The following is a 25,065-nucleotide window of genomic DNA, read 5'->3' on the forward strand; positions in this document are numbered from 1 at the left end:
CCGCGCGCTCCCCGCGCCCTCACGCGCCTCTCCCGCCCCCCCGCAGGATCCCCTGGTTCCAGTACCCCATCATCTACGACATCCGAGCCCGCCCGAGGAAAATCTCCTCCCCCACCGGCTCCAAAGGTGAGGGCAGCCCCGCGGGCCGCAGCACGAGGTTCAGGGACGGAGGGGTCAGGGCTGGCCCTGCTCACACCTCCCTCTCTCCCCCGCAGACCTGCAGATGGTGAACATCTCGCTGCGCGTCCTCACGCGGCCCAACGCGGCCGAGCTGCCCAGCATGTACCAGCGCCTGGGGCTGGACTACGAGGAGCGGGTCCTGCCCTCCATCGTGAACGAGGTGCTCAAGAGCGTGGTCGCCAAGTTTAACGCCTCGCAGCTCATCACTCAGAGGGCCCAGGTGAGCTCTTTTCGGAGGGGGCTTGCAGGGAGAAACGACTCGGTGGTGGGCGTGGGGGGTGTTCTGTCAAGGGAAGGGTAAAGGCACGGGGCTGGCAGGTAGTGCATCCAAACAGGGAGGGCAGAACCGTGCCCTGCTTGCAGTTTGGTTGTGACAGAGGTGCAAACACTGAGGCTGTAGCACTGGGTTCTGAGGAGAAAACTGCATTCGTTGGTACGTAGAGCGCCGAAGTGTTACCATCATGTCATGAAGGGAGAGGGACAGGTATTTATGTTGCAGTTCACAGGTCATACTAGAACTGGCTTTTTAAAAAAATATATTAGCTGGCCCTTTGGGGGTCTCAGAAGAGCTGTCAGAGCAAATTAAACAGTTCTAAAGAGTTCTAAATAGTTATAATCATGGAATCATAGAATGGTTTGGGTTGGAAGAGACCTTCAAGATCATCTAGATCCCACCCCCCTGCATGGGCAGGGACACCTCCCACTAGACCAGGTTGCTCAGAGCCCCATCCAACCTGGCCTTGAACACTTCCAGGGATGAGGCTTCCAGAACTTCCCTGGGCAACCTGTGCCAGTGTCTCACCACCCTCACACTGAAGAATTTCTTCCTAATTTCTAACTTAAATCTCCCCTCCTCCAGTTTTGACCCATTACCCCTTGTTCTCTTGCTACAGGCCTTTGTAAAAATCCCTCCCCAGCTTTCCTGTAGGCAGGATCTGAAAAAGCAAAGTGGATGAACAGTTAGCAATAAACTTTCAGTAATTAATGCTACAGAAGGGTAGCCAGTATTTCTCTTTAGAAGAGAGTAATCTGTTGCAAAATAATAGAGATATTCAGATTTAAAAAGCTTACACCTCAGAGTTTGCATTCTGGTAGTATCATTGCCAGGGATTCTGAGAATATCTGTCTGCTATCACAACTGAGGGAGAAGCTGCTGGTTTTCTTTTTAAAGGCTTTAGAGGATCTTTGTCAAAGATCTTGTATAAGCAAAATGAGTGGAAAGGGAGGATGTGAGAGTCTGCAAAGGAATAGGGTTAATCAGAAGCAAAGGCAGCTGTTGGGTGTCTGAAAGTCCTGAGCAAACTAGATTGAATTTTCCACCTTCATTACTGCAAAATGATGCCTATTGAAGTGGTTGGTAAGAGAAGATTATGAAGTGAGTTTATGCAGTTCTCTCTTTGCAGTTCACATAGGGAAGGTTTCTGGTACAGCTGCAATAAAAGCACATGCTGAACTGGTCGGGGATGTGATCCTGTAGCAATCATTTCTGTTCCAGTCAGTATTTAGTGTAGGACGTGTCAGCCTGCCTGAAAAAAAGATACTGACAAATTTAAGGTGGAATAAATCAAGGTATCTGCCAACAACAGTCTTCTAAAGAGACAAAAAAAAATGGAGTAGGCACACTAGAAGAGTCTAAAAAAAAATGGAGTAGGCACACTAGAAGAGTGGCTGCAGTAGTGTGATATGTGGTAAAAATGTTACATGGAAATGTTTTTTCTGTGTCTGAACAGGAATACAAGTAGACAGGCAGGCTGCAAACACTGGCAAACTGGAAGTGGAGAAGGAGATAGTTATTGCCAGAACATGTGTGGGGACTGTGGAACTAGATGTTGTAGCACGTGGAAGCAAAAAAAAGCCTTTCAAGGTCTTTTATTTCTGCAGTATTAGTTGTATGGTGGTAGTACTGTAAATGAGCTGTAATTTGCTTCTGGAAGTGCTGTATGTGGCTGTGACTATGCAGGGTGGTTTAAAGATGGCAGATTCAGAGGTATTAGTGTCCGTCGTTCAGGGGTTGTTTTAGGCAATGTCTCTCTTGGGCTCAGTGGGAATGGACTGTGGAGAGCAGTTGTGCTTCCCTTTTGAGGACCAGGGGATGAGAAATGGGCTGTGTTTGGGACTCTGCTGTGTTCTTGTTTCAGGTGTCTCTGCTTATTAGGCGAGAACTGACAGAGAGAGCCAAGGATTTCAGCCTCATCCTGGATGATGTGGCTATCACAGAGCTTAGTTTCAGTCGTGAATACACAGCAGCTGTGGAGGCCAAGCAAGTGGGTAAGTCAGTTTATGCCTGGAAAGGGTGGGTTGCATTTGCCATGTCGTTCAATTATTAAGAAAGGAATTGGTATTTGGGCTAGCAGGTCACTGCTTCCATGCATTTCAGCCTCCTTAGTGGCAGAACCAAATAAGTTATTTCATGAGGATTACTGGAAAACTTTGGATGATAGCTAATGGGAGAGACCATTGGAGGGACTGAGTTCCCAAGACTGCAGGGTTCCCCTTCAGACTGGGACTCAGTCACTAGTGGGATCATGTGTAGAGGGTCTGGATGCTGTTGATTTTATAAGACAAAAAGGAAAGTACACTGGGATACATTTCCTATTTGTGGCTATGGCTCCAGGATGCTGTCAGTTCTTTGGGAAGAAGTGGAGCCCCCCAGGCTCTAGGGTTCTGGCTCAAGATGGGGTCTGCTTCAAGTGCTTTTGGCTGTTCTCTCTGCAGCCCAGCAGGAGGCACAGCGTGCACAGTTCCTGGTGGAGAAGGCCAAGCAGGAGCAGAAGCAGAAGATTGTTCAGGCTGAAGGAGAGGCTACAGCTGCCAAGATGATATCCTGCTTTGAGAGATTCTGGGGGTTGTGAGCTTGACAGTCCTGAGAATCTATTGCCTTGGGATCACACAAGACTGTTATTGGGTGATAGCTTCGAATAAGTCACTTTCATTGATTCCATCCCCCCATCTACCAACAGTTGGCCAGAGTGGGGTTTGCCTGAGGTGGTAGTTCAGAGCAGAGGAGGCTTTGAGCCTTCACTCCCTCTTTTAAGGCTTAACTTGTATTGGTTCTATGTGGATTACATCATGTTGTTCTTGATTGGGGGAAGTAAAACTGTCCCTACCCAAAGCCCCAAGTTGCTGGCATAGAGATTGTTGAGATATTTGATAATACAGCTTAGGAAGAATTTCCTGAAGGATGAGTGACTTCTGTTAGCAGGTTTTTCCTTAACTTCTGCTCCCCTGTACCTCGGTGAAGCCCTTAGCAGGAATCCAGGCTACATCAAGCTACGCAAGATCCGAGCTGCTCAAAACATCTCGAAAACGGTGAGCACTGGGGCACAGAACTTGTCCCTTTGCAGTCCTTGTGCTGTCCTCCCAGCTCAGTGGCCAAGTGATGAGTTTAAGGCGAATGTGACCTGCCCTGTCCTGATCTGTGATCCTGTCCAGCCCTTCTCTGCTCAAATAGAGCTTAAGATCTGGCTTGCAACAAGAGTCCACTAGATTTGAGGCTCCCCAGATGGCAAAGCCAGATCCACATCAGATTCCATCACCCACATTCAGCTGCAGCCACCAAAAGCTTCTGGGTTCCTGCAGACTGACAAAGGGGAACAGATAAGCATGGGATCAAAGGTCTGACAGAGAAATAGAATGAGCACTTCTTTTAGGAAGTCTGATGGCACTGAGATGGGAAGTCAGGAAGTCACAGAGTTGTTATGGGGAGTTGCATTGATTTAACAGAGATCTTAAGTAAATAAACCAAGAGTGCTTTATCTAGGCAGGGAGATAGATTCTTTATTAGTGCTATTCATCTGTGTGTCTTTGTACTCCTTTACACCTTCTCTGCCATGTCTTTCTTTTCCAGATTGCTGCCTCACAAAACCGTGTGTATCTCACAGCAGATAACTTGGTACTGAACCTGCAGGATGAGGGATTCACCAGGTAAAGGGGCCAGATGGCTGTCGTGGGGGTATTTATCTGCACCTGACCTGTGAAGCTGGTCCCCTTTCTGGAGCTCTCTCAGGGTCTTTTCTCTGAGAGGATCCTGATGCCAAAGGACACAGCTGAGTAGGGAGCAGTCGTACTTACTGTGGAAATTGAAATTTTTGTTTGATCAATTTACTAATGCTTTTCTTTCTTTTTTTCCCCCCCTCCTTACTGCATCTCCTGACACACAGAGGAAGGTAATACACTGTTTATTTTGATGCTTTTGCTACTAGTTGGAACAAGGGTTTTGATGTTTGCCTAGTGCCTGGGTTGTATCTGGCTTGGGCCTTTCTTGTTCTGTTCTCTACCTCAGTTCTCATTTTGAGGTGGAGCTTGAAGCCTTCCTTGCAGGGGCCACACAAATCATAGAATCATGGTTTGGGTTGGAAGGGACCTTAAAGATCATCTAGATCCAACCCCCCTGCATGGGCAGGGACACCTCCCACTAGACCAGGTTGCTCAGAGCCCCATCCAGCCTGGCCTTGAACACCTCCAGGGAGGGGGCTTCCACAATCTCCCTGGGCAACCTGTGCCAGTGTCTCACCATCCTTACAGTGAAGAATCTCCTCCTAATGTCTAACTTAAATCTCCCCTCTTCCAGCCTAAAACCATTACCCCTTGTCCTCTTGCTACACACTTTTGTGTCTACATGGAGTAGGAGATACTTAGTAATTGGAGCTCTGTGTGTGTTTCATAAGGACCCTTGTGTGAGGAAGGCAAGAGTAACTGAGGAGCATCCTGTGATCTGTCCTGCGTGTACATACAGGGTGTCCTGCATTTGCAGCAAAGGGGGCTCTAAGCAGGTGGTTCAATGATCATAAGAATTTGTGCTGGTTTGGAGTCATGATATCTGGGAAAGATACTTTTTGAAAGCTTTCCAGTCCATGCTAGAAAACTCCATTCTCTGGTCTCAGAGCTGGCAGTAGTCTGATGGCTCTGCCTCATCTGCCTTGCTGGACAAGGCAGTGCCAGCTGAGCTAATGACATGCAGCTAAAAGCTTCAATTTCTTAAAATCCAGAAAGGGAGGCAAAGCTGGTTTCTTTTCTGTGGGATCTCTGATTTTAAGATCCTTCTTCCTTAATTCTGACCACATTGAGTCTTACTCAGCCCAGAAGACTTAAGGGGCTTTGAAAAAAGCCATAGTGGTCCTTCACAGAAAGGACTTGGAAGTGCAGATCCTTTGGGTGTGACACCACACACGCTGAAGTCTGTAGTGCAGGTCTGGTTCAGCTTTGCTTGTGCTCCCTGAATTGATGACTCCCTTCTGTCTCCCTTTCAGTGACAGCCTCTTACTCAAACAAGGGAAGAAATGAAGGAAACTGAAGCATCCTAAAGCCAGCTTGCTGACCAGCGGAAGATACGAAGGAGGAGCTTTCAACTCCCTCCAAACTAGCATTGCTGCCCTCAATTTGAAGTTTTTAACCCAGTAGCCAGGTTTGGTTTCCATGCCCCTGCTCCGTCTGTGGTGATCAAGTTATGGGATTGGGCTCTGCCTCTAGGCAGCTGTGATGCCTTCCTCATCCCACCAGTTAAAAAATCTGGGGTGGGGGCAAGGGTGCTTACTGGTGTTGAACCACGTGGATATAGTCATTCACCTCTAATCACCTTTAGATTTCTGTAGGGTAAAATCAGAATATTTTTAATTTTTTTCTAAATGAGGGAGTTCTGCTGCCATCAGCATCAGGCTTTTTTTTCCTAGTAAATATTTTTCTCTTCAGCTCTTCTGATCCCAAGAGAACCTGGGACTGAATTCAGGAAAATGTCATTCATTTGGGTGCCTGTCACTGCTAGAATTATCTATTTGCATCACTGTCTGCTCAGTGATGCTTTCAAACATTTGTAAAAATTAAAACCTCCAAAAGTAATGTTTTCTCTGAGTGTGCTTAGTGCTGGAGAAAGAGGTTGTTTTGCATAGGGGAGGTGAAACAGAGCTTTTATTTGGTTGAAAACAGAATCATGATGTTGTGGGGAAAAGAGCAAGAGGAAAACCCTCCTGCTTGCTGAGGGATCACAGGGTGTGGAGAGAAGGAGCAGGTGTGGGTGTAGCTGCATGAGTGGCCAGGGCCAGTTTCTTTGCTGCCTGTAGGTGCTAGAGATGAGCACAGGTTCACCTGTTTTTCCATGTCACAGCAGCATGTGCTGCGTCCTGATGTCTGTTGTTACACCTTGGGGTTTTTCCACCCCTGCTTTCTTGGCCAGAATGTAGGATAAATCTTCCTCTGCTGGCTAAGCTCTCTTCCATACTTGGAGTTCAAAGGACAAATTGTGTCTGCTTAGGGGGCTGGCTTTTTCCCTGTCTTGCTGGGCTGCCCTGTGCTGGATTGAGGAGTTGAAGATTTCACAGAATCATAGAACTGTAGAATATCCTGAGTTGGAAGAGACCTACAAGGGTCATAAGAGTCCAACTCTTCACTGCACACAAGGTGACCTTAAAGTTACAGCAGTGAGAAGGGCATTATCTGTCTTGAATAGAGACAACTTGACCAGCCTCTCAGTGAATAACTTCTTCCTGATAACCATTCAGAACCTCCTCTGATGCAGCTTTATGCCACTCCCTGTGTCCTGTTGATGAACACAACAGAGATCAGAACCTTCCTCTGCTTCCCCTCACAAGGACATTGTGGACAGCAATGAGATTAGCCCTCAGTCACCTCAAAGCTGAACAGACTTAGCATCTTTAGTTTCTCCTTATAAATGATGCCTTCTTTCTTTCACCATGTTTATTGCCCTCCTTTGGACACATTCTAGTATTTTTATGCCCTTCTTCTATTGTGGAGTCCAAGACTGCACACAGTACTGGAGGTGAGGCTGAAACAGTGTTGAGGATAGTGGGACCATCACTTCTTTGAAGCCTGGAGAAGAGAAGGCTCCAGGGACACCTCATAGCAGCCTTCCAGTGCTACAAAAAATCTGGGGAGGGGCTTTTTACAAGGGCTTGTAGTGAGAGGACAAGGGGTAATGGATTAAAACTGGAAGAGGGGAGATTCAGGTTAGACATTAGGAGGAAATTCTTCAGTGTGAGGGTGTTGAGACACTGGTACGGGTTGCCCAGGGAAGTTAGGGGGCATCCTCCCTGGAAGTGTTCAAGGCCAGGTTGGATGGGGCTCTGAGCAACCTGATCAAGTGGGAGGTGTCCCTGCCCATGCAGGGGAGTTGGAACTAGATGATCTTTAAGGTCCCCTCCAACCCAGACCATTCTGTGATTCTTGTGACTGTTTAACTACACTGTGCCTCGTGCACCCCAGGGTAACGTTGGTCCTTTTGCCTGACAGGGTACATTGATGTACAGTCATGGAAGTTCTTCTTCAGTCTGTATTTTTTGCAAACAGTGGAGATCATGGGCACATTAAGCTCTGGAATTTTAAACAGAAGTGAGGTTCTTAGAGCAACTTGGTCCACAAGTTCTCTCCATTTTTGTGCTTTGAATAGAGTTTAAGCTCCCCATTCATAGAATCACAGAATGTGGGGTTGGGAGGGGCCTTTAAAGGTCATCTAGTCCAACCTCCTGCAGTGAGCAGGGACTAGATCAGGTTGCTCAGAGCCTTGTGAAGCCTGACCTTGAATGCCTCCAGGGATGGAACCTCTTCCACCACTGTGGGTAACCTGTTCCAGTGCTTCACCACCCACATGGAAAAAGAACTTCTTCCTAATGTCTAATCTAAATCTACCCTGCTCTAGTTTTGATTCATTTCCCTTTGTCCTCTCACTACAAGCTCCTGTAAAAAGCCCCTCCCCAGCTTTCCTGGAGCCCCTTCAGGCACTGGAAGGCCACTATAAGGTCTCCCTGGAGCCTTCTCTTCTCCAGGCTGAACAGCCCCAACTCTCTCAGCCTGTCCTCATAGCAGAGGTACTCCAGCCATCTGATCATCTTTGTGGCCATCCGGTAGATGGCCATTCCAACAGGTCCATGTCCCTCTTCTGTTGAGGGCTCCAGAGCTGGACACAGTACTCCATTGGCATGCCTTGCTTTAGGATGTGGCAGCTTTTTGAGAAGGAAGTGAGTTGGACCCTCTCCATTGATGCTGCACAGGAATCTAAAGCAAAGGTGGATATTTTGTGAGAGTAGGTCTTTAGCCCCGTGGCTTAGAAGACAGTGTCTGGCACTGTTCAGAGATAAAACGTGGTGCTTCTCCACTCATCTTTACTTCCCTGCCCATCATTTTTCTCACTGTCCCTTCCTTATCCTTTAGTGGTAACAGAGTTGCAAAGCTAGCTGGTAAATTCGAGTGCCTGTTGGCTCACAATGTAGGTAGAGGAAGCTCAAGCCTGGAAAGAGGGTCTGCTAACAACGTATCTTCTATCTTCCCAAGGCTTCCAGCCAAATTTGTTGCCTTATCAAATGACAACAAACAGTGTCCTTCCTCCCAATACATTGTGTCTCAGGTATACGACTTCATTTGTCCGAGGCAGCTAGCCAGGTGCTCCAGAACCAGCTGCTGAACTCAAAAAGAATGAGGTTGCTGCTGTGGCATCATCTCTTGAGGCAGATCTTGCAGTTAAGAAGGGGCAAAACGTCCCCCAATATGGGCAGGAAGGCATCTGGCCATTCATCCTTGGAGCTGTGATTTGTTGCCCCTCATGAGCTTGCCTGCTGCCTAGACTTAGGGTCAAGTTGTTTTTGCCCAACAAGGTGAGTTCTTCTGTCTTGGAAGTGCATTATTGCTGTGCCTGTGCCTTGGCTTGGGCAACACTTCTTTGTGTGGCTGAAAGCACAACAGCAACCACAGAGCTGGTGCACCTTTGTGCACTGCCCACCCAGCCTTGCCTTGGCTCTGTGCATCCAGATCCAAGCAGGGAGTCTAGTTGAAGTTACCTAAGTCATCCTGCCCATCACTGGGAGATGGTTCACCTTGCCAGCTCCCAGCCAGGTAGGTCATCTTGCAGGCACACTGGCTGTTGCCAGTGTATTACAGGAGCAGAGGTCAAGGTAGGTCTCATTCCTTCACTTTTCCACCCCTTCCCCCACCTGGATTTGTGCCCTGAACTGAGAGGAGACATCCCAGCCCTAAGATCTTCACACCAAAGCAGAGGGTGATTACATCTGACTTGGGAAGTGCTCAGTGTGGGGCTGTGTCAGGCAACTTGTGGGGACTGATGGTGCAGTCTTCCCACACAAGGCCCAGGCATGGCTCAGACCAGACAAAATCCCCTCTCCCACATTTCCAAGTAATCTTGGTTTGGGTCCTAGGGCACTTTGTGACATAGGTAAGACTTCTCCCTAATTGGGTCTGAGCTTTTCCTGCTATCAGCTCTAACCAGGTCCTAGTCGAGGACACCTGAACCATCTTTTTCTTGGAGTAGCAAATGCCCACATCCTAAGCAGTACCTGTACCCCTAAAGGAAGGATTCCTCAGCGTGTCCTCTGTAATCTGAGACAGCTCAGAAGGGCTCAGGTCTGCACTCCTTAACAGTGGCTTCATCCAAACTCAGCACTCCCCCAAATGTTTCTTTATGGTTCTCAGGCTGGGGCCTGGTTTTAACTGGCAAGACATAAAATTCATGCTGAGTCCCATCCAAACACCACCAAGGGCAGGTTCCAGCACTGAGGAATGCTTCCTGGCACTCACAGAATGGTAGAAATTGTGGTGGGGAGAGACCTCAGAAGGTCTTTAGTCCAGGCTTCTGCTGCAGGTGGCACTGTTACCAGCACTAGGTGAGATCAGCTGTGGCTTTGTCCTCAAGAATTGAAAACCTGCAAGGACAGTGTTTCCCCTCTGAGCACCTGTCGGATGGACCCAGTCACTGTTCAGCCTGAGCCTCCCAAGCTGCAATTTGGGACCTTTGCCCCTGGTTTTATTGTCTGCCACTACCATCATCTTTCTCCCACCCCTCTGTGTAGGTGTAGATGAGGGTAGCTTGCCCCTCAGCCTACTTTTTACCAGACTAAACCATCCAGCTCCTTTAGCAGCTCCTTGGAGGTGACTGACTAGGATATGTGAAGACACACTGTGTCCACAGTTTTTCCATGAAGATGAGGTTTCATTTCTACCAAGTGGTGCAGAGGAAGGAGCTGTCAGGCACTGCTCTTTGCTGAAGCAGCCCTTGTGACTTACCTTCCAGCTCAGGTTAGATACCACCAAAGACAGATGACAAAATGTCTAGTGATTTTGGGAGCATGAGGACAACTTTGCCAAGTATCACAATTTTAAGTGCAAAAGCCTGCATGGAGGTTTGTGTCAGCTTGCTGTCTGTGCTCAGACATAGCTGAGGACTGCCAGCACTCAAGCCTCACAGCAAGGAGCCACCAGAATTGGCCACAGCTTCTGTCCAGGTGTCTGGAGGCTGCAGGAAGTGAGGAAAACTAAGCTAGTCATTCTTGCAAGGCTTGGCAGGGCTGCAAGGGAAGCCAGGAGCACAGCTCAGTCTCAAACAGGAATTACAGAGAAAACTGGGACTCAGTGTGCAACCAAGTACATGTTTATTTACAAAAGAGAAAACGTGGCAATCACATCAAGTTCTGGTATATTTACAGCATCCAATCGAAGGCTCCAACAAAAGAGGCTGTAGGGCAGAGGGTGTTAAGGCAGGAGGAGGTTTCCCATTGAATTGCAGAGCAGCCAAGCTGAAAGAGGCCTCCAAATTCTTGAAGCTGAGGCTTCAGGGAACCTGTAACAGGCACTCACAGCAGTGGGCAGAGCTGTAGCTCCTGTAAAGAGCTGTCTCAACTCTTCCTCAAGCAGCTGACACAGCAGAGGGGAGTTTGGGCCCCAGTGCTCAGAGAGCAAGGGGAAGAAGGGGCAGGATTTCTTCCTGTTAATGACTGATGAAGGGGCACCAAGAGCCCTGGCCAGCCCCCACAGGCCAGGGACCTTGGAGTCAGGCAATCAAGTCAGTCAGCTGAGCTGAAAAGCAGCCTGGTTCAGGGCACTGGGAGGTGGCACAGAAGAGAAGGGAGAGGCCAAGTTTCAGCTGGGGAGCAAGAAATAAGAGACAGGCCAGCCTGGACCTGACCCCCAGTCCTGCTCCCTGGGTTCAAACAAACCCCCCCTGGGGTTACCTGCAACGTGTGCTTATTTTTTCTTCAGTGAGCCTTTCTGTTTCTTCTCTGAGGAGCGCTGCTTCTTCACCTTCTCCTCCTTTTTCTCCAAGTTCTCATAAACAGTTGACTCCTCTTTCTGCCTGGAAGAGCAGGGGAAAACAAGGGGAAAAAATGAGCAAGTGGGAAAATCCAGCCAAGCCAGGAGGGAGACTATTGCTAGAGGCAGGCATAGCTGGGCCTCTGGTTTAGGTGAGCTCTTACTTGGAGGATTTCCGTGAAGCCTTGACATGCACATTCCTCACTGCAGGGGGGTAGGCAATGTTCCCATACTCTGATTCATTCGGCTTGCCTTTCTGAGACTACAGGAGAGAATAACTTGGGAAATGGAGCACAGAGCTCAGAGCCACCATCATGCAGGGCCCAGGCTCTGCAGGCAGGACAGCAGAGTCCCCTTTCTCACCTGGATAACTTCCAGCTTTTTCTTGGTTGTCTCTATGAACTGGCAGATGGCCATGTAGATGAACTTGTACTGGGCCTCTGTCTGCACCATCCCTGAACGTTGGGCCCTCACCATCTGAATGGTCTTCTGGATGTCAATGTCACAGTCAAGTCCTAGCAGGGGGCACCAGAAAAGCTTAGAGACATATTCACTGCCCCTCTCCCAGTTCTCCACCAAAACCAGTCACGGTTCAGGTCAGTCAAGAAGTTTCCACCTCCCTCCATAGTCTTGACTCCTGTGTGGACCTGCTATCCCTCCTTCCTGCTCAGCATCTGTTAAGACTGGCCCTGGAGGAAGAGCTCAAGCTCAGGGAGGGCTGAAGCCACAGCTGTGGACATGGTGCAGCAATCCAGCAGCTGCCGGGTAGCAAGGGCAGCACAACCTTCTCAGGGCTGTGACAAGACCTCTCCCACTGACACGTGACGGTTTTCATCCCTTTGCAGCTGGAGGTAAGGGCACAGCCCTCCTAGGTAGGCCAGTTCACTTCAAAATCCTGTGGAGTCCTCTTACCCTTGGTGGAGATGGTTTCAACTATCATGTCAATGACGATGATGGTCCCAGTGCGGCCAATCCCAGCGCTGCAAGGAGAGGACAAGCAGAGGTCAGAGCAGTGCAGCTTCTGAAACAAAATGCAGCCAGTTCTAGGGAAAGGTGTGGCACTTGGAGCAGCTGCTTAGCAATGCCACAAAAAAAAAAGACAAATTCAACAGGCTGAGAGTTCCGTTTGGGGACATCAAAGAGAAAAAAAAACCCCACAAAGATTGGGGCTGACACGTGCTTCACACACAGTTCCTAGGGAACAGCTGGTGGAACAGCTTTCTGTACCTCAGCCTAGGAAAAGGATGGAGAATGCTTCAAACCCCAACCTCTGTACCTACCTGCAATGCACCAGAATGGGCCCTGCATCTGGGATGCTCTCTTGCTTCTGGTTTATTTGGTCGAGGAAGCTGAGCACTCCTCCCGGCTCACTAGGTACACCATGGTCAGGCCAGCTCAGGTACTGGTAGTGCCAGATCTCACGCACAGCCTTACCCTGATAATAACAAAACACCCAGCTGGTAGAACTGCAGCCCAGTCCTGTCCCTGGTCTCTGTCCCAGGGAGAGGTGGGCCTGAAGCCAGAGGGAATCTCTGTCTCCTGCATGCTTCCTGGTGATCCCACCAGCATGATTCCAGCCCAAAGCCATTGTGGGAACAGCAGCCCCAACAGCAGCACACCCCAGCACCCAGCAGCTCCCAGCCTTAGATATGCAGTTAGACCCACGTGCCCCGTGACAGCCCCTGGCCAGACACACTCACGTTCTCCTTGGGACACACGCAGAGGTGCCGGAGCTTGTACTCCAGCGCGTCGTGCTCCCCGGCGTTCTCCACGAGATAGGGGCCGTATCCCTTTGTGCTGCCCACCTCCGGCCAGTAAGGCACACATTTGTTCTGCATGGGCAGAGGGGGCAGGGTGAGGCTGGGCAGGAGAGGGAGAAGAAGCAGAGCAGTGGTTGAAGGGGGCAGCCCAGGGACAACTACAAACTGCTACTTACCCGCCCTTTTTCTACCTCCCGTGTGGTCATCACGATGATGCGCGTGTTCTCCTGCCACACCATCTGCCAGAAGTCATTGACTGTGGTGTCCAGGCAGCCCTGGCTAGCAATGTAGGTCTTGGTGCACTCATCTGGGCTGATCAGGTTGTTCTGAGTGTGGACAGGAGAAGATCAGGAGGGCTGCAGGAGCAGGCAGGCCTTACCCCACTTTGGGCACGTAGTCATATTTCAGTTCTCACCTTGACATAGTTGGCATTGATATAGTCAGATCCTGGTATATTTGGGTCCCTTCCTTGGAGGACGACTCTGGAGTGATCAACTGGGGATGCAGTGAAAGAACAAACATAGCAATGAGACACTCCATGCCTAGCCACATGAAGCTCCTTCACTGCCCCATGCCACCTCATCCATGCCACCCAGTGCGTGCAGCAGACCCCTTATCTTCACCTTTCCTTCTCTGGAGTCAGACCAATGTCACCCTGTCCTCCTATCTCCTTACCCCTACAATAGACCATCAGAAGCTAATGGGTCCTTCCTTCCTTCAAAGACATGAAAAGCTTGTGAACTCTCATCAGCTCTTAAATCCTCAGTGCCACACACCTTGTCCCCTGCTCTGGAGGACAGGGTGGGCTGAAGCAGGGCAAGAGGTGACTTAGACAGCTCTTCATTGTCTGTCCCTGTCTATTTGAGGTTTGTTGTGGGTTTTTTTTTGTTTTATAGTGGAAAACTAGACTCACAGGGCAAGATGTTCTTGTATCGGTTCTTGCACTTGTTTTCAGGCCTCTGACCCTCATGACGGTCAAACAGGTGCTTGGGTTCCTGTTTTTGCAGACTCTGAGAGCAGAAGAAAGAACAGTCATGGCAAGGTCAGACTGTATGACCAGGGAGCTGGGCACTCAAAGGAACAGCAGTGATCCTGAAGACACATGAGCATCATTGTGGAGGAAGCAGAGAAGTGAAAAGCAAACATAGACTGGAAAAGTCCAGGGTCTTGGTGACAAGTTCTCCCAACCACAAAAAGGCACATTTCTACCTCACTGGCTTCACTTAAAGATGACAGTTATTCCCCAGAGAAATTAGAGACTTCTTTCAGAGATAAATTGACAAAAATTTTCAAGACACCTGAAAAGTTCGTGTCCAGGAATAAATCAAGGATGGGGAATGAGGTGGTGCACAGGGACTTCCCAAAAAGCCAGAATGTCCCCCAGCAGTTTCTTACATCAAATTCCTCCCAGAATCCAGCCTTGGATGTCTCCTCAGATAGACTCTTCTTGTTCAGCTCGTGCACTCTGTTTTCAATGTCAGCAGCATTCACCCTTGTAGCATAGTAGGGCTGGGAAAACAATGGCTTGGCATGAGAGAGGGACCCTGCTAGAGAGCAAAGTCTCCTCTCTGTGCTGTGAAGAAAAGGAGGAGAGGGACACAAGCAGAAACAAACAGCAAGTGGGTCTTCCAAAGGATCCCTAAGACACAGAGAAAATGGGATTTACCTGCTTCAGGTACACAAAGGAGCCAGACACCTCCTCAATTCCAGTCTTCTTGAAGTGCTCCACCAGATCTGCCAAGCTGTCAAATGTTTCAGCACCTCCAACTGTGTAGCGTCCATTCTACATGGAGGAAGGATGTGTAAGGTCCCACTCATAACAGTGTGAACACAAAGCTGGGAACCCTCAGGGAAAAGGTCACAGTGGGGTGCAAAGCCATGGGCACCACCCTGTTCCTTCTAGAAAAGCAATTCCTCTAGCAGGGAGGTAAAATGGAAGTTTGCCCAGAGAACACCAAGTTGGTAGCATGGTGAAGTGACTGCTTTTCTGAGTGGATGGAAGCCCAGAGGAGGTATATTGCCCTCAGCTCTCATTTCAGGCTAGTGGCTCTCTGTCCTTGAAATCTCCCTCCACTCTCTGCATCTTCCCACGTGAAACAGGAGAGCTTGTGACAGCCAGATTGGTAGCATCCTTCAGACTACAAGTGAAGGCCTTGCAGATGCCACTTCTCCTCCAAGAGCTTTTGACTCTTTCGCTGCATTTGTAATTAGATTGTGAATTCTCCTCTCTCTTTCACTTCTTGGTCACACTGAGCCCTGCTTCCTCCTGTGTCTGAGCACCCAGCACTGCCCATGGTCACCCAGGCTGGGGCAAGGACAAAAGGAGCCTGCAAGGTGACAGCACTGTGATCCAAATTCAGACACATTGCTGACAGGGCCCATACTTTTGAAGACATGATCAGCAGAGACTGACAGACACCTCCTCCACTCCACTCCCTTTCCTTTTGCTCTCCCAGCTGCTCACCTCACACATGATCTTGATGTGGGTGACTTTGAGCCGGGCCCCAGGGGCACTGGTTGCCCCAGCTGCTGGAACATCAGACCCAGGTTTCAGCTGGTCAGTGAGGACAGACAAGACAAAATCCCCAGGCTTGCTGAGGCTCTCCCGCACCAAGAAGGTCCAAGGGGTGGCTTTGGCTTGGAGAAGTGACTCAGCTGCAGAGCCTGACAGATGCCCATGGTACCACCTAGGAAAAAAAGCCAAGAGAGGGTCAGAAGAGAGGTGGAGATGCAGGTAAGTGGATGCCCTTGAGCTGATGAGGGAAGGATATCGACACTGGGGAAGGGGAGGGAGGAAGAAAGGGTGGTAGAGACAGGGGAGGGAGAGAGAGAGGGAAGGAAACCAAGAGAGGAGCAGTATTTTGGGAAAAGCAGATTATACAGAAAGAACTAGAGAGCTGGCAAGAAAAGGAAAAGGCAAGGGATGAAGTGGAGGTAGAAGGGGACCCAGGGAGCAGAAAGGAAAGCAGCGAGTGTGATCCGGTTGTGCAGTACACACGAGCAGAACCTCTCCCCTTGGATTTAGCAGCACCCAGGTGGTTGTGGTGAGATCCGATCCATTAAAGAACCATCCCAGCAACCTCTCTTCCTGAAACAGCCACGTCTCCAGCCAAAGGACAGTTCCCAATCTCTGGGCACATCACACTGTAGCAATCAGCCTGGCCATGGGAGTGAATGCCAGGAGTGAGCTGGAGCCTGGATTCTGCTCCTGTCACTTGTCACTGTGGTTGATCCACATGCATCTTCCTGTCTTCAACGCAAACACCCAGCTAACAACTCTCAGCACGAGGTGAGGAGCATCTCCATTTGAGCAAGGTGCCCTCTGCCCTGCTGCAGGGTGCAGAGGGACACAAGCATGGTGCAGCTGGTGCCAATGGCCTTCCCACCTTCATGTGTCTCTGGGGGGAGGATGTGCCTGCCTGATGGGATCTCACTGCATTGTGCAATGGGAGTGCAAGTGATGGCTGGGAGATGGAGATGGGACAACCCTGGCCTCTCTTCCTACTGCAGGGCTCGTGGCCTGCAGAAACTCCAGATGGGACTCAGGTTGTCTCTGTGCAGATCCTCTAGTTCCTCGTGCCCAGCCCAAGTGTCACAGACTCTTTGGAGCACACGAGAAGGTCCTGGGAGTGCTGCTGAGCTGCCAAGTAGAGATGCAGGAGGTCGTGTTCACTGCAGCTCTGCCTTGCTTCCATTAAACTCGCTTGGAAGCTGGAGCTAAAGATCTAAATTACAGGCAGTTGAGAGCTATGCAGTGTTCTGGGCACTGGCAAATGCTGCTCATATCGTCCTGATCCTCCCAGTAGCCATTTTCTGGTGGAGCCTTTGCTGGGTTTGGACCCACCTCAGCCCTGGAACCACTTCAGCTCTGGCAGTCCTGCCCCAGCCCCTTCCCTCCTTCCCAGCTGGGTATCAGGGAGGAGAATTGGCCCCTTCTCCTTCAGCAGGGATTGGCCAGGTTCAAGCAGGCCCCTCTGGTCCTGGGTAATCCCCATCTCTACAGCCAGCACCAGTCATACATCCTGTGTGCTGCCATTGAGGCCGGGCTGCTGCTCAGCAGATAAGCCAGTGCAGTTAGAGCTGGGGGGGCAGGTCTGCTGCCCACTGAGCAGCTCACAGTGGGGTGGTACTGGTGTCTACGGTGAGCTTGGCATTGTTAGGGCTACCTGTTCCCAGGAATTGAATTCAGGAGGCCATGCAGAAGCAGCTGGGGCATCCACTCACCCCTGTGTCGGGCCAGAGCAACACATCCCTGTACATAACATCCATTTTTGACAGCCAGATGTTGTGCCTTGGCAAGTAACTTCTGTGGATCCTCACCTCGCACGCTGCAAAAAGCAGCTGGTGACTTTCACTGCAGGGCAGTCACTCGTTTCTGATCCTCCTCCCAGGGGAGGTTTCGGCCACCATGTGCTCAGATGCAACCCCAGGGAAGAGCTGACCGCCCTACCTGCTCATCACAGACGTCTCTAGACCTCCCCTCCACAGGCAGGAAGGGGTTAATGGGCCCCATTCCCCCCTCTCCTCCCCCAGAAGAGCCCAACTCTTCAAAGCCACGTGATGGAAAATCACTTGGGGAGGGAGAGAGAGGAGCTTTCGTAAGAGCCTAGCAGGGGAGGGGGGGGAGAAGTTTCCAACCGCAGGGAGGAAGGGTGGAAACTGCAGGGCCCCAGCGCAGCGGTGCCCGGTGCAGGTGCTGCCCCCTGTGCAGCCGGACCCCGGCAGGGGCACCCCGGGACATCCCTGCTCCCCGGCTCCAGAACACAGCCGGGCTGCTCCCGGAGCTGCCTCGAAGAGCCCGAAAGCGCAGGGCGAGGGCCAAACCAACCTGATTTGATTTAGGAACTGGGTGTCAAAAGAGGCTGGGAATAGCAGGGGAGCATCGCCAGACTAACCAGAGAGGTTTGGGGCAAGGCTGAGAGTGTCCACACAACGTGTCACCCTGCAGACCACACTCCAGACTTAACACCACAACCTGTGCTTTCAGGAAACGGTATATAAATAACAACCAAAAAAAAACAAAACAGGAAACCAGAAGTAAAAATAGAGCCTGTGAGGGCTGGTGTGATGGGTCAAGGTACTCCAGCTACTCCTGGGGATGCTGTCCCCATGGAAGCACAGGAGTGTGTGGGAGACAGGAGACACTTCTGGCAGGGGTTGCACAGGGGGCAGAAAAGAAGCCATGAAACAGAGGACGTCTCATCACTGAGACACCAGCTGCTCTGCTGCTCCTTACCTCTCTGTAGTGGGGTCAGAACAGTTAAGGGGGTATCGCAAGTCGATGATGGTTCCATCTTTGTCCTGCAGCGAGCCCTGCTGCTGTGTGTAGTACTCCACCAGTTCTGACAAGGTGGCAAACTTCTCCCCTCCATAGAGGTCATAGAAATCCCCAGTATTCTGGATGCGGATGTGGGTCACCTGGTCACCAACCCTGTGGGATGATGCACAGAGAAGTCCAGCGAGGCAGTTGGGAAGGAGGCAGAAAAGGTTCTGCATTTACCTCCCGCTGTGGAACCAGAGCAAGCCCTCCTAGTGAAAGGAGATGGCTGGAAAGAGAAGCTCCTGCTTCCTGTCTGGAATATGCTCAGGTCTTTTTACAGTTTGGAAAGAATTCAAAGGAATAACAACAGGGTGAAGAAGGCACCACGGGATCCAAGGAGCGTTCTGTGTATATAACCTTGGGAAGGCAAAGGTTGAGGTCCAAGTTACTCACCGAACTGAAAGAGAAAAGTCCCCCTGATTCTTCCGACTGGGTCTGGCCAGAAAGCTCCCATGGACACCTCGACCCTTCAACAAGGCTTCAGCTTCCAGCCCACTCAAGTCACGGTGAAACCACCTACCAGAGGAGATAAAACAAGACCAAGTGAGTAAAAAAGTCCAAGCACTCTTCTGGAAACTAGTACAGTGAAGAATGGTCTGCAGTCAGGATCCCTAGAGATGCCCATACAGGTGGCAGCTCTCAGCAGCAGCCCTTCCTACCAGATACCTCCCCCACCTCATGAAAGGTTTCCACTGAGATACAGCTTCCAGGATTATCCCTCCCTCTGATCTGTCCTACTTTCCTGGTCCCCCTCCTCTCTCTCACACACACACACACACTTCTCAGCCCCTCTTACCTCACCATCGTGGAGGGCAAAAGAAGAGGGGGCCAAGAGGCTGCCACCAAAGCAACTCAAAAAATGCAAAGCAGAAATCAGTTTACACTGGTGAGAAAAAGGAAGTTGGAGCTCTGTGCCGGAGCACCCAAGGCCAAGCTGCTTCTGTCCCTCTGGGGAGCTGGCCATGTATCACACCAGCCCATTCAGCCCCTCTCCATCCACCCGGCTCCCCACACGTGCCGTGGGTGCTGCCCCTCTGCACAGCGACGTGGGGCACAGGCAGGCACCAGCTCGTGCGTGGCCAGGCACACGCGGCTCCAGGAACAGGAAGAGCTCTGAGCCATCAGCTCCCCAGCCACAAGCTGCTTTGCACACACTTCTGCTTCTCCTTTTGTGTCTTTCTTCCCCATCCCCCCTGTTATTCTTGGGTTCCTGTCTTTTTTTCACACCAGGGTTGGCTCTGTGGGTGCATCTCGGGTCCCGGCTTCACTCACAAAGTTCGGTTCTGCACGTCCTCTGTTCCCCTTCTTCCTCAAAAGGGCAGGGCGAGCCAGGAGTGCTCCCCACTCCCAAGCCCTTGCCATGATGCCAAGGGGACCATGGCTGCCTGGGCTCATCCACACACCTGCAAGCCTGGAGCAGCCAGCACAGTCCAGCACACATTGAGCAACGAAGCACCCTTCTCGGTTACCCACACCTTGGCTCTGCTGGGCTGCCCAGCTGAAACCTCCACACACCAGCCCACTGATGGACCCTCTGGGCAGGTGAATGTTCTCCGTGCTCTGTTCAGCCCCAGGGGAAGTCTGTGCAAGCCCAGAGCTGCAAACTTCGAGGGCCAGATGGGCACTCTAAGCAGAGTGCTGCCTTGCTGAGAACAGCCTGCTGGGGGATGCAGCTGATGGGAGCAGTGGGAGCTCCAGAGGGATGGGGTGGGAGGTGGTGCTGAAGCTCCCCTCAACAGCAGCCAGAGGAGCAGGACAGTGGGCTCACACAGCACCGAGAGGGATTAGTCTGGGACCTTCCAGACCTCAGAGCAGTATAGTGACGAGGCCAAAGCTGTCAACCTGGACAACCAGATAGAAAGAAGGAAAACTAACCATTTCCAGTTGTCTAGTTGTCTCCAGTTCCAGCCCATAGTGGCCCTTTCCCATAGCACTGGTTTCAAGGTCTGCAGGTCTCGTGAAAGAACAGGAGCTAAGCAGTGGCCAAAGAGGGCAATCCAGCTGGCAAATGAGCCTGATTTTCCCTGGGCCATCTCAGCTACCCCGTGTGGGGATGTGAGCAGCAGGAACAGCAGAAGACTTTCTCATTTCAAGCATCACTAGCTGCAGACTTCCCTGCACACACCAGACTGGAAAATTCTGCAAAAAGCTAAGCAGGCTGCTAGCAATGGCTGAGAGAAAACCTGTGGACGAGACAGAAACCGACGACAAAGGGAAGTGCTGGAGGGATGAGTGGGAACCTAAACTTCATTGTTAGAAAGGCAGCCCAGGCACCTACAACAGCTTCCTTTGACATGCTTCTAGTTTCACGATGAGCCAGCAGTGAGCTGCAGGGATCCAGCTGTGCTGACTGAAAACTAATCATTATTTAAAAATAAAAATTAAAAAAAAAAAAAAGGAGACTTAAATGCACAGAGACCTGTAGCTCCAAAGTTGTAGAAGTTGCACCTTAAAGACTTGCACCTAAATCAGAGCCAGTCTAGCAGGGCACAGGGAAGAAGTGTTCAGTGGTGGGAGAGAAAGAACAGGAACTTGTGGGCAGAAGTCCTGCAAGAGGATTCCTGGTAACTAAATAATATTAGATTATGAAGACATGGTAGACAAAAATAAAGCCTAGGCACCCCTACACCTTATGAACTGGCTGACGGAGAAAGCCTGCCCAAGGAAAAGAACATTAATGGGACACAGGGGAACAGGGAAAGGACAAAGGTAGCAAAGAGCCCAGAGTAGAAGAAAAAGGATGAGTTAGCACTAAACCCAGGTAATTCTGTATCCTCCAGTAAGACAAGGCACAGGGTGCAGCATAACCCACATATCAGCATTTGTGTCGATACAAATCCCAGGTCTCATCATTTATGGAATGAATTTATGCTTCTGGTTGCTTTTAGCTGACAAAAGGACTGGATGCACAAGCTGCCTTGTCTTTAATCTGGACCAAAGACAACTGGGGAGGAGCTCCTGCTGGTAAGAGAGGGAAATAGCACAGTAGAGAAGCAAATGGTGTCTCTGAGGTTGCTCTCCTCACAGGCTGCAGGGTGCAACAGCAGACTATCACTGAACCGTTAAAATATTGTTTTAAATATAATTAACAGGTCAAAAGTTTTCAGCAAAGAAACTATTCCTACGCTGCTCTCTCTTTGGCTTTCAGGAAAACAGAGGTGGTAGAACCTCATCTTGTAAACCCTTTGTGGAGCCAAGCTACTGCCAGCACAGGAACAAGTTTAGAGGAGAAGATAAACGAAATAGTTAATTAAAAGACACCCACATCTGACTTGCTGTAAAAAAAAGACACTGAGAGACTTGACAGAATCCAGTGCAAGGCCACCGAGGCAGTGAGACCACAGGAGCACAGCAGATGTGGTTTGCCAGGCTGGGTTTATTTCAGCCTGGAGAAAAGATGCTTATGAAGGGGTTTAACAGCTATCTGAGACTACCCAGAGGGGAACTGGGCGATTTAGAGGGTGGAGGAACAGTTTATTTTCCCCCTTGTACTCTCTAAGCCTCTGTTTGCAGCTACTTCTAGAGTCAACCAAATACAACATCCTTTGGCAAGGAGCTCCACTACTGACCTACAGGACCATTCCCTCCTTTGGCTTGCTTATAAGCTGCTCCCTGCCCATTTTTATTCACATCTGGTTGTCGTAGAGAGAGAAGATTCCATGACTGATTCCTATTTACCCCCTCCAGGCTGATCATGATTTTATAGACCTGTAATGTTTGTATCCTTCCTCAGCTCTTTCCCAGGCTGACGACTGCAACCCCATGAAGGTGATCTTCACACAGAGCTTTTCTACACCTCTGATCATGTTTGCTGTCCCTCTCTGGGATGTCACCAACTCTGCTGCGTTGTTTGTAGGTAAGGGTGAAGGATGGCACAGAACTGCAGTGTTCAAGATACCAGGGATATGTGGACATATTGAGACACAGTGGCAATTTGTGCTATTTGTTCACCACAACCAAGCATTAAGCTCACACTTCCATGCATTTATATATAATCATAGTCTTACTCCAGAGAGGTTAGGATTAGTTTACAGCTCATAGTTTTATATGTAAACTTGGAATTATTTTTCTCCAGGAACATTGTTTTACATATGCCTGTATTTTTATTTCAGCTGCTGTTCTATTGCCCACCCATTCACTATCATAAGGCCCTTCTGCAGTTACTCACAGTCATCTCCCACCCTATTATCCTGAACAACTTCCTACCATCGGCCAGTTTGGTCACCTCACCATCCAAGCTCTCTTTCCAGGTCATTTGGGAATACACTACATTTCTGGTCAGGCCCTGTGATCTGGCCACTGATTCATTCCCTTTCCTGTAAAATCTGGATGTTTATTTCCACCTTCTCTTTCCTATTTTCTATTAATTCTTTTACCCAAGATAAAGGTTGTCTTCTTCCTTCTTATGCTATGACTGTAGCTTTATTTTAAGACTTTGATGAAAAAATAATGTTAAATATATTTTTTTAGAACTGTGTCAGCCAGACCTGCCTTATCCACACGCTTGCTGAGTCCCTCAGAAAACAAGATGGGATTTGTCTTTACAGAAGCAGTTGCTGACTCTTTCTTCAATATCACACTCACTGCTTTCTGTTACGCTGTCCACCCTCTTACCCAGGTACCAGCTTTATTGGTCTGTGCTTCCCCCACATTTGGGGTATCCTATTTGGAGCCCTTTTTAGGAATCGGCACCACATTTGTCACTTCTAATTCTCAGTGCTAAGACAACATCAGACGAGAGGTTTTGCTGTTGTGCACAGAACTGTTGTAGCTCCGTTGTGTTGACTCAGTGCAGAGCCAAACCCACCCAGGCTTGGGGAATGGGCAGATGGACCATCTTCCTGGGACTTTCCCAAGCCAGATGCTCTCTGTCAGGCCACGGGACCCCAGGACAGTGCTGGAGCACTTGTGGTTGCACAGATCCCTGTCACAGAGTAATGCTGGTGTGAATCCCACTTCCTTACACCACACTATCACAGTCCCCAGAGCAGAGAACCCACCTGGACTCACCCTGGAGATTTTACATCCTGCTGTTTCAGAAAGGGCTGGGAAGGCTGTAGTGAGCCAAGAAATAACCAGGACTAAAAAGGTCAGCCAGCCACCTGACCACCTCAGTACAAAAACATTCTGTGAGGCTGGCAGAGGAACCGCAGTGGACTGGGTATCCAGACCCTGCTGCTCTTTAACAAAGTGAGAAGGACCAGCAGTGACAGCAACAGCAACCTAAACCACCCTGAATCCCAGCCCTCAGGCTTTCCCCTAGCTCCTATAAGAAGGTGGGTTTCTTCTCTTCTGTGCCCAGTTCCCACTGCCAGCATTTTTTTCTCACCAACAGCTCTTTCTTCCTTCCCCTGACAAGCACTCCCAGCACTCACCCGCAGGATGGCATGAGGATCTTGCCTCTCAGATCCCCGCCGACGGGCCACCCGCTGGCAGCAGCAGATGTGGGAAGTGCTACAGCCACGGGGTCCTACTGAAGGGAAGGAAGCAATATGGGAATTATGAGGGCGGTCTCTTGAGATGAACTTGGGAGAGAGAACAAAGACCTCGCCAGAGCAGGGGTGGACTCGCACCTTCCCAACAGGGCTGGATGCCCAGGGGGTGAGTACCAGGGCCCTGCAGAGGCAGCTGGCAGCACCTGGGGGCTGCAGCACCTCCTGTGACTCACCTGTGTCCAATCTGCACGGGCACGGCCCCAAACTCCGCCTGTTCCAAGGCAGGCTAAGAAGTAGGTAGCTCCAGGTCAGGCAAACCACAGGCCTCGAGCAGAGGGCTTAATTTCCACCATTTGCAAAGCACTTCCTGGGCTGTGGTTAATGAATAATTAGAGGGGTGGGGGAAGGCCACGGCCAAGCCGGGAGAGGTGGATGGAGACGGAAGGGACTGACTGCTCTTCCTGCCTCCTATCCCTGAAGCTCACGCCCTTGCTGGCTGCATTCCTGCCTGGTTTGTAACCGGCAGGCACAGGAGGCAAAATGGGCAGCAGCTCTCTCACACCTGGCTCCCGGCAGCTCCCTGGTCTCTTGGGGAGAGCTTCTTCACACCCAGCCCCACCACGCTGGCCCCCATCACCCTCCCAAAAGACCTGCAGGCTTCCCAGGGCAGCAGGCACACACGGATCTGATGCCCCTTCACTTGAATCAAGTCAGAAACGCAAAACCTCACACTGGACCAAGGCTGCTCCACTAGGTTTCTCCCTCTTCGGTGCCAAAAGACAAGAAGGTGCAATTTTATTTTGTTTATGATGTTCTCAGGCAGGCTGCAGACAAATGGGGCAAGCCCAGCCCTCCCACACACCCTGCCACTCCTGGCTGCATCTCTCAGCTCAGGGCTGACGTGTTTGATGGCACATCCAGCTGGAAAACAATGCAGCCCCGAGTTGCAGGGTGTGAGTTAGCTGCCCTCGCTCTGCTGGGGACTGGGGCTTGGGGGCATTTGTGGCACTTCATTGCGTTTAGGGACACATCACCTAGTAGGCTTCAAACAGCTAATTTGTATGTGCTTTGATACCAAGTCCTAAGGCTTCTATAAGCAATGACCTCTGGTCCATACTGGGCCTCCCAGAACACGGGCACAGGCTGCACCAAGGATGAGGTGGGCCCTCCCGTGCAGCAGGGTGAAGCACCCGTGCCTGGGGGAGCACTGCTGAGCTCGCACGTCCATCCACACACCCGGGGCGCTTCCAAGACATCTCTTTATTACGCCGGCGGACACGCGAGCACACGGAGCACCCCGCTCCCTTCGGGCCAGCACCCCCCG

At 50.5% G+C, this 25,065-nt stretch overlaps 2 protein-coding genes across 3 annotated transcripts in view; one reads left to right on the top strand and one right to left on the bottom strand.

Annotated features, from left to right (window-relative positions):
* Positions 1–4,108, top strand: part of PHB2 (prohibitin 2) — a 5,528-nt gene extending 1,420 nt beyond the window's left edge. The window contains exons 2-7 of the mRNA XM_009998901.1: positions 47–126; positions 216–400; positions 2,319–2,448; positions 2,896–2,999; positions 3,412–3,489; positions 4,028–4,108. Of these exons, the coding sequence (XP_009997203.1) occupies positions 47–126; positions 216–400; positions 2,319–2,448; positions 2,896–2,999; positions 3,412–3,489; positions 4,028–4,108 (658 nt within the window). The remainder of the gene's footprint in view (positions 1–46; positions 127–215; positions 401–2,318; positions 2,449–2,895; positions 3,000–3,411; positions 3,490–4,027) is intronic.
* Positions 4,109–11,160: 7,052 nt separating this feature from the next.
* Positions 11,161–23,695, bottom strand: PTPN6 (protein tyrosine phosphatase, non-receptor type 6). Of its 2 annotated transcripts, none has more exons than XM_009998465.1 (15): positions 23,682–23,695; positions 18,700–18,822; positions 18,223–18,417; positions 15,451–15,673; positions 14,653–14,769; positions 14,382–14,495; positions 13,900–13,996; positions 13,402–13,481; positions 13,163–13,312; positions 12,927–13,058; positions 12,507–12,661; positions 12,139–12,206; positions 11,590–11,741; positions 11,391–11,488; positions 11,161–11,269 (listed from the first exon to the last, which is right to left on the bottom strand). In XM_009998465.1, the coding sequence occupies exons 1-15, from the start codon at positions 23,693–23,695 to the stop codon at positions 11,161–11,163; spliced, it is 1,827 nt and encodes a 608-aa protein (XP_009996767.1). The 2 variants fall into 2 exon arrangements, with proteins under 2 accessions (XP_009996767.1, XP_009996774.1); XM_009998472.1 differs by lacking the exon at positions 23,682–23,695 and adding an exon at positions 19,103–19,143.
* Positions 23,696–25,065: the final 1,370 nt, after the last annotated feature.

This window comes from Chaetura pelagica, unplaced genomic scaffold, assembly GCF_000747805.2.
Source record: "Chaetura pelagica isolate M959 unplaced genomic scaffold, ChaPel_1.0 scaffold120, whole genome shotgun sequence".
In the NCBI taxonomy this organism is placed as follows: Eukaryota; Metazoa; Chordata; class Aves; order Apodiformes; family Apodidae; genus Chaetura; species Chaetura pelagica.

What these genes read in the sequence shown, in the direction of transcription:
- PTPN6 (XM_009998465.1), bottom strand. An exon ending in AAAAGCTGGAAGTTATCCAG is followed by an intron (nt 11,489 to 11,589) that starts GTGAGAAAGGGG and finishes TCTCTCCTGTAG; the next exon opens with TCTCAGAAAGGCAAGCCGAA. An exon ending in GCTTCACGGAAATCCTCCAA is followed by an intron (nt 11,270 to 11,390) that starts GTAAGAGCTCAC and finishes CTGCTCTTCCAG; the next exon opens with GCAGAAAGAGGAGTCAACTG.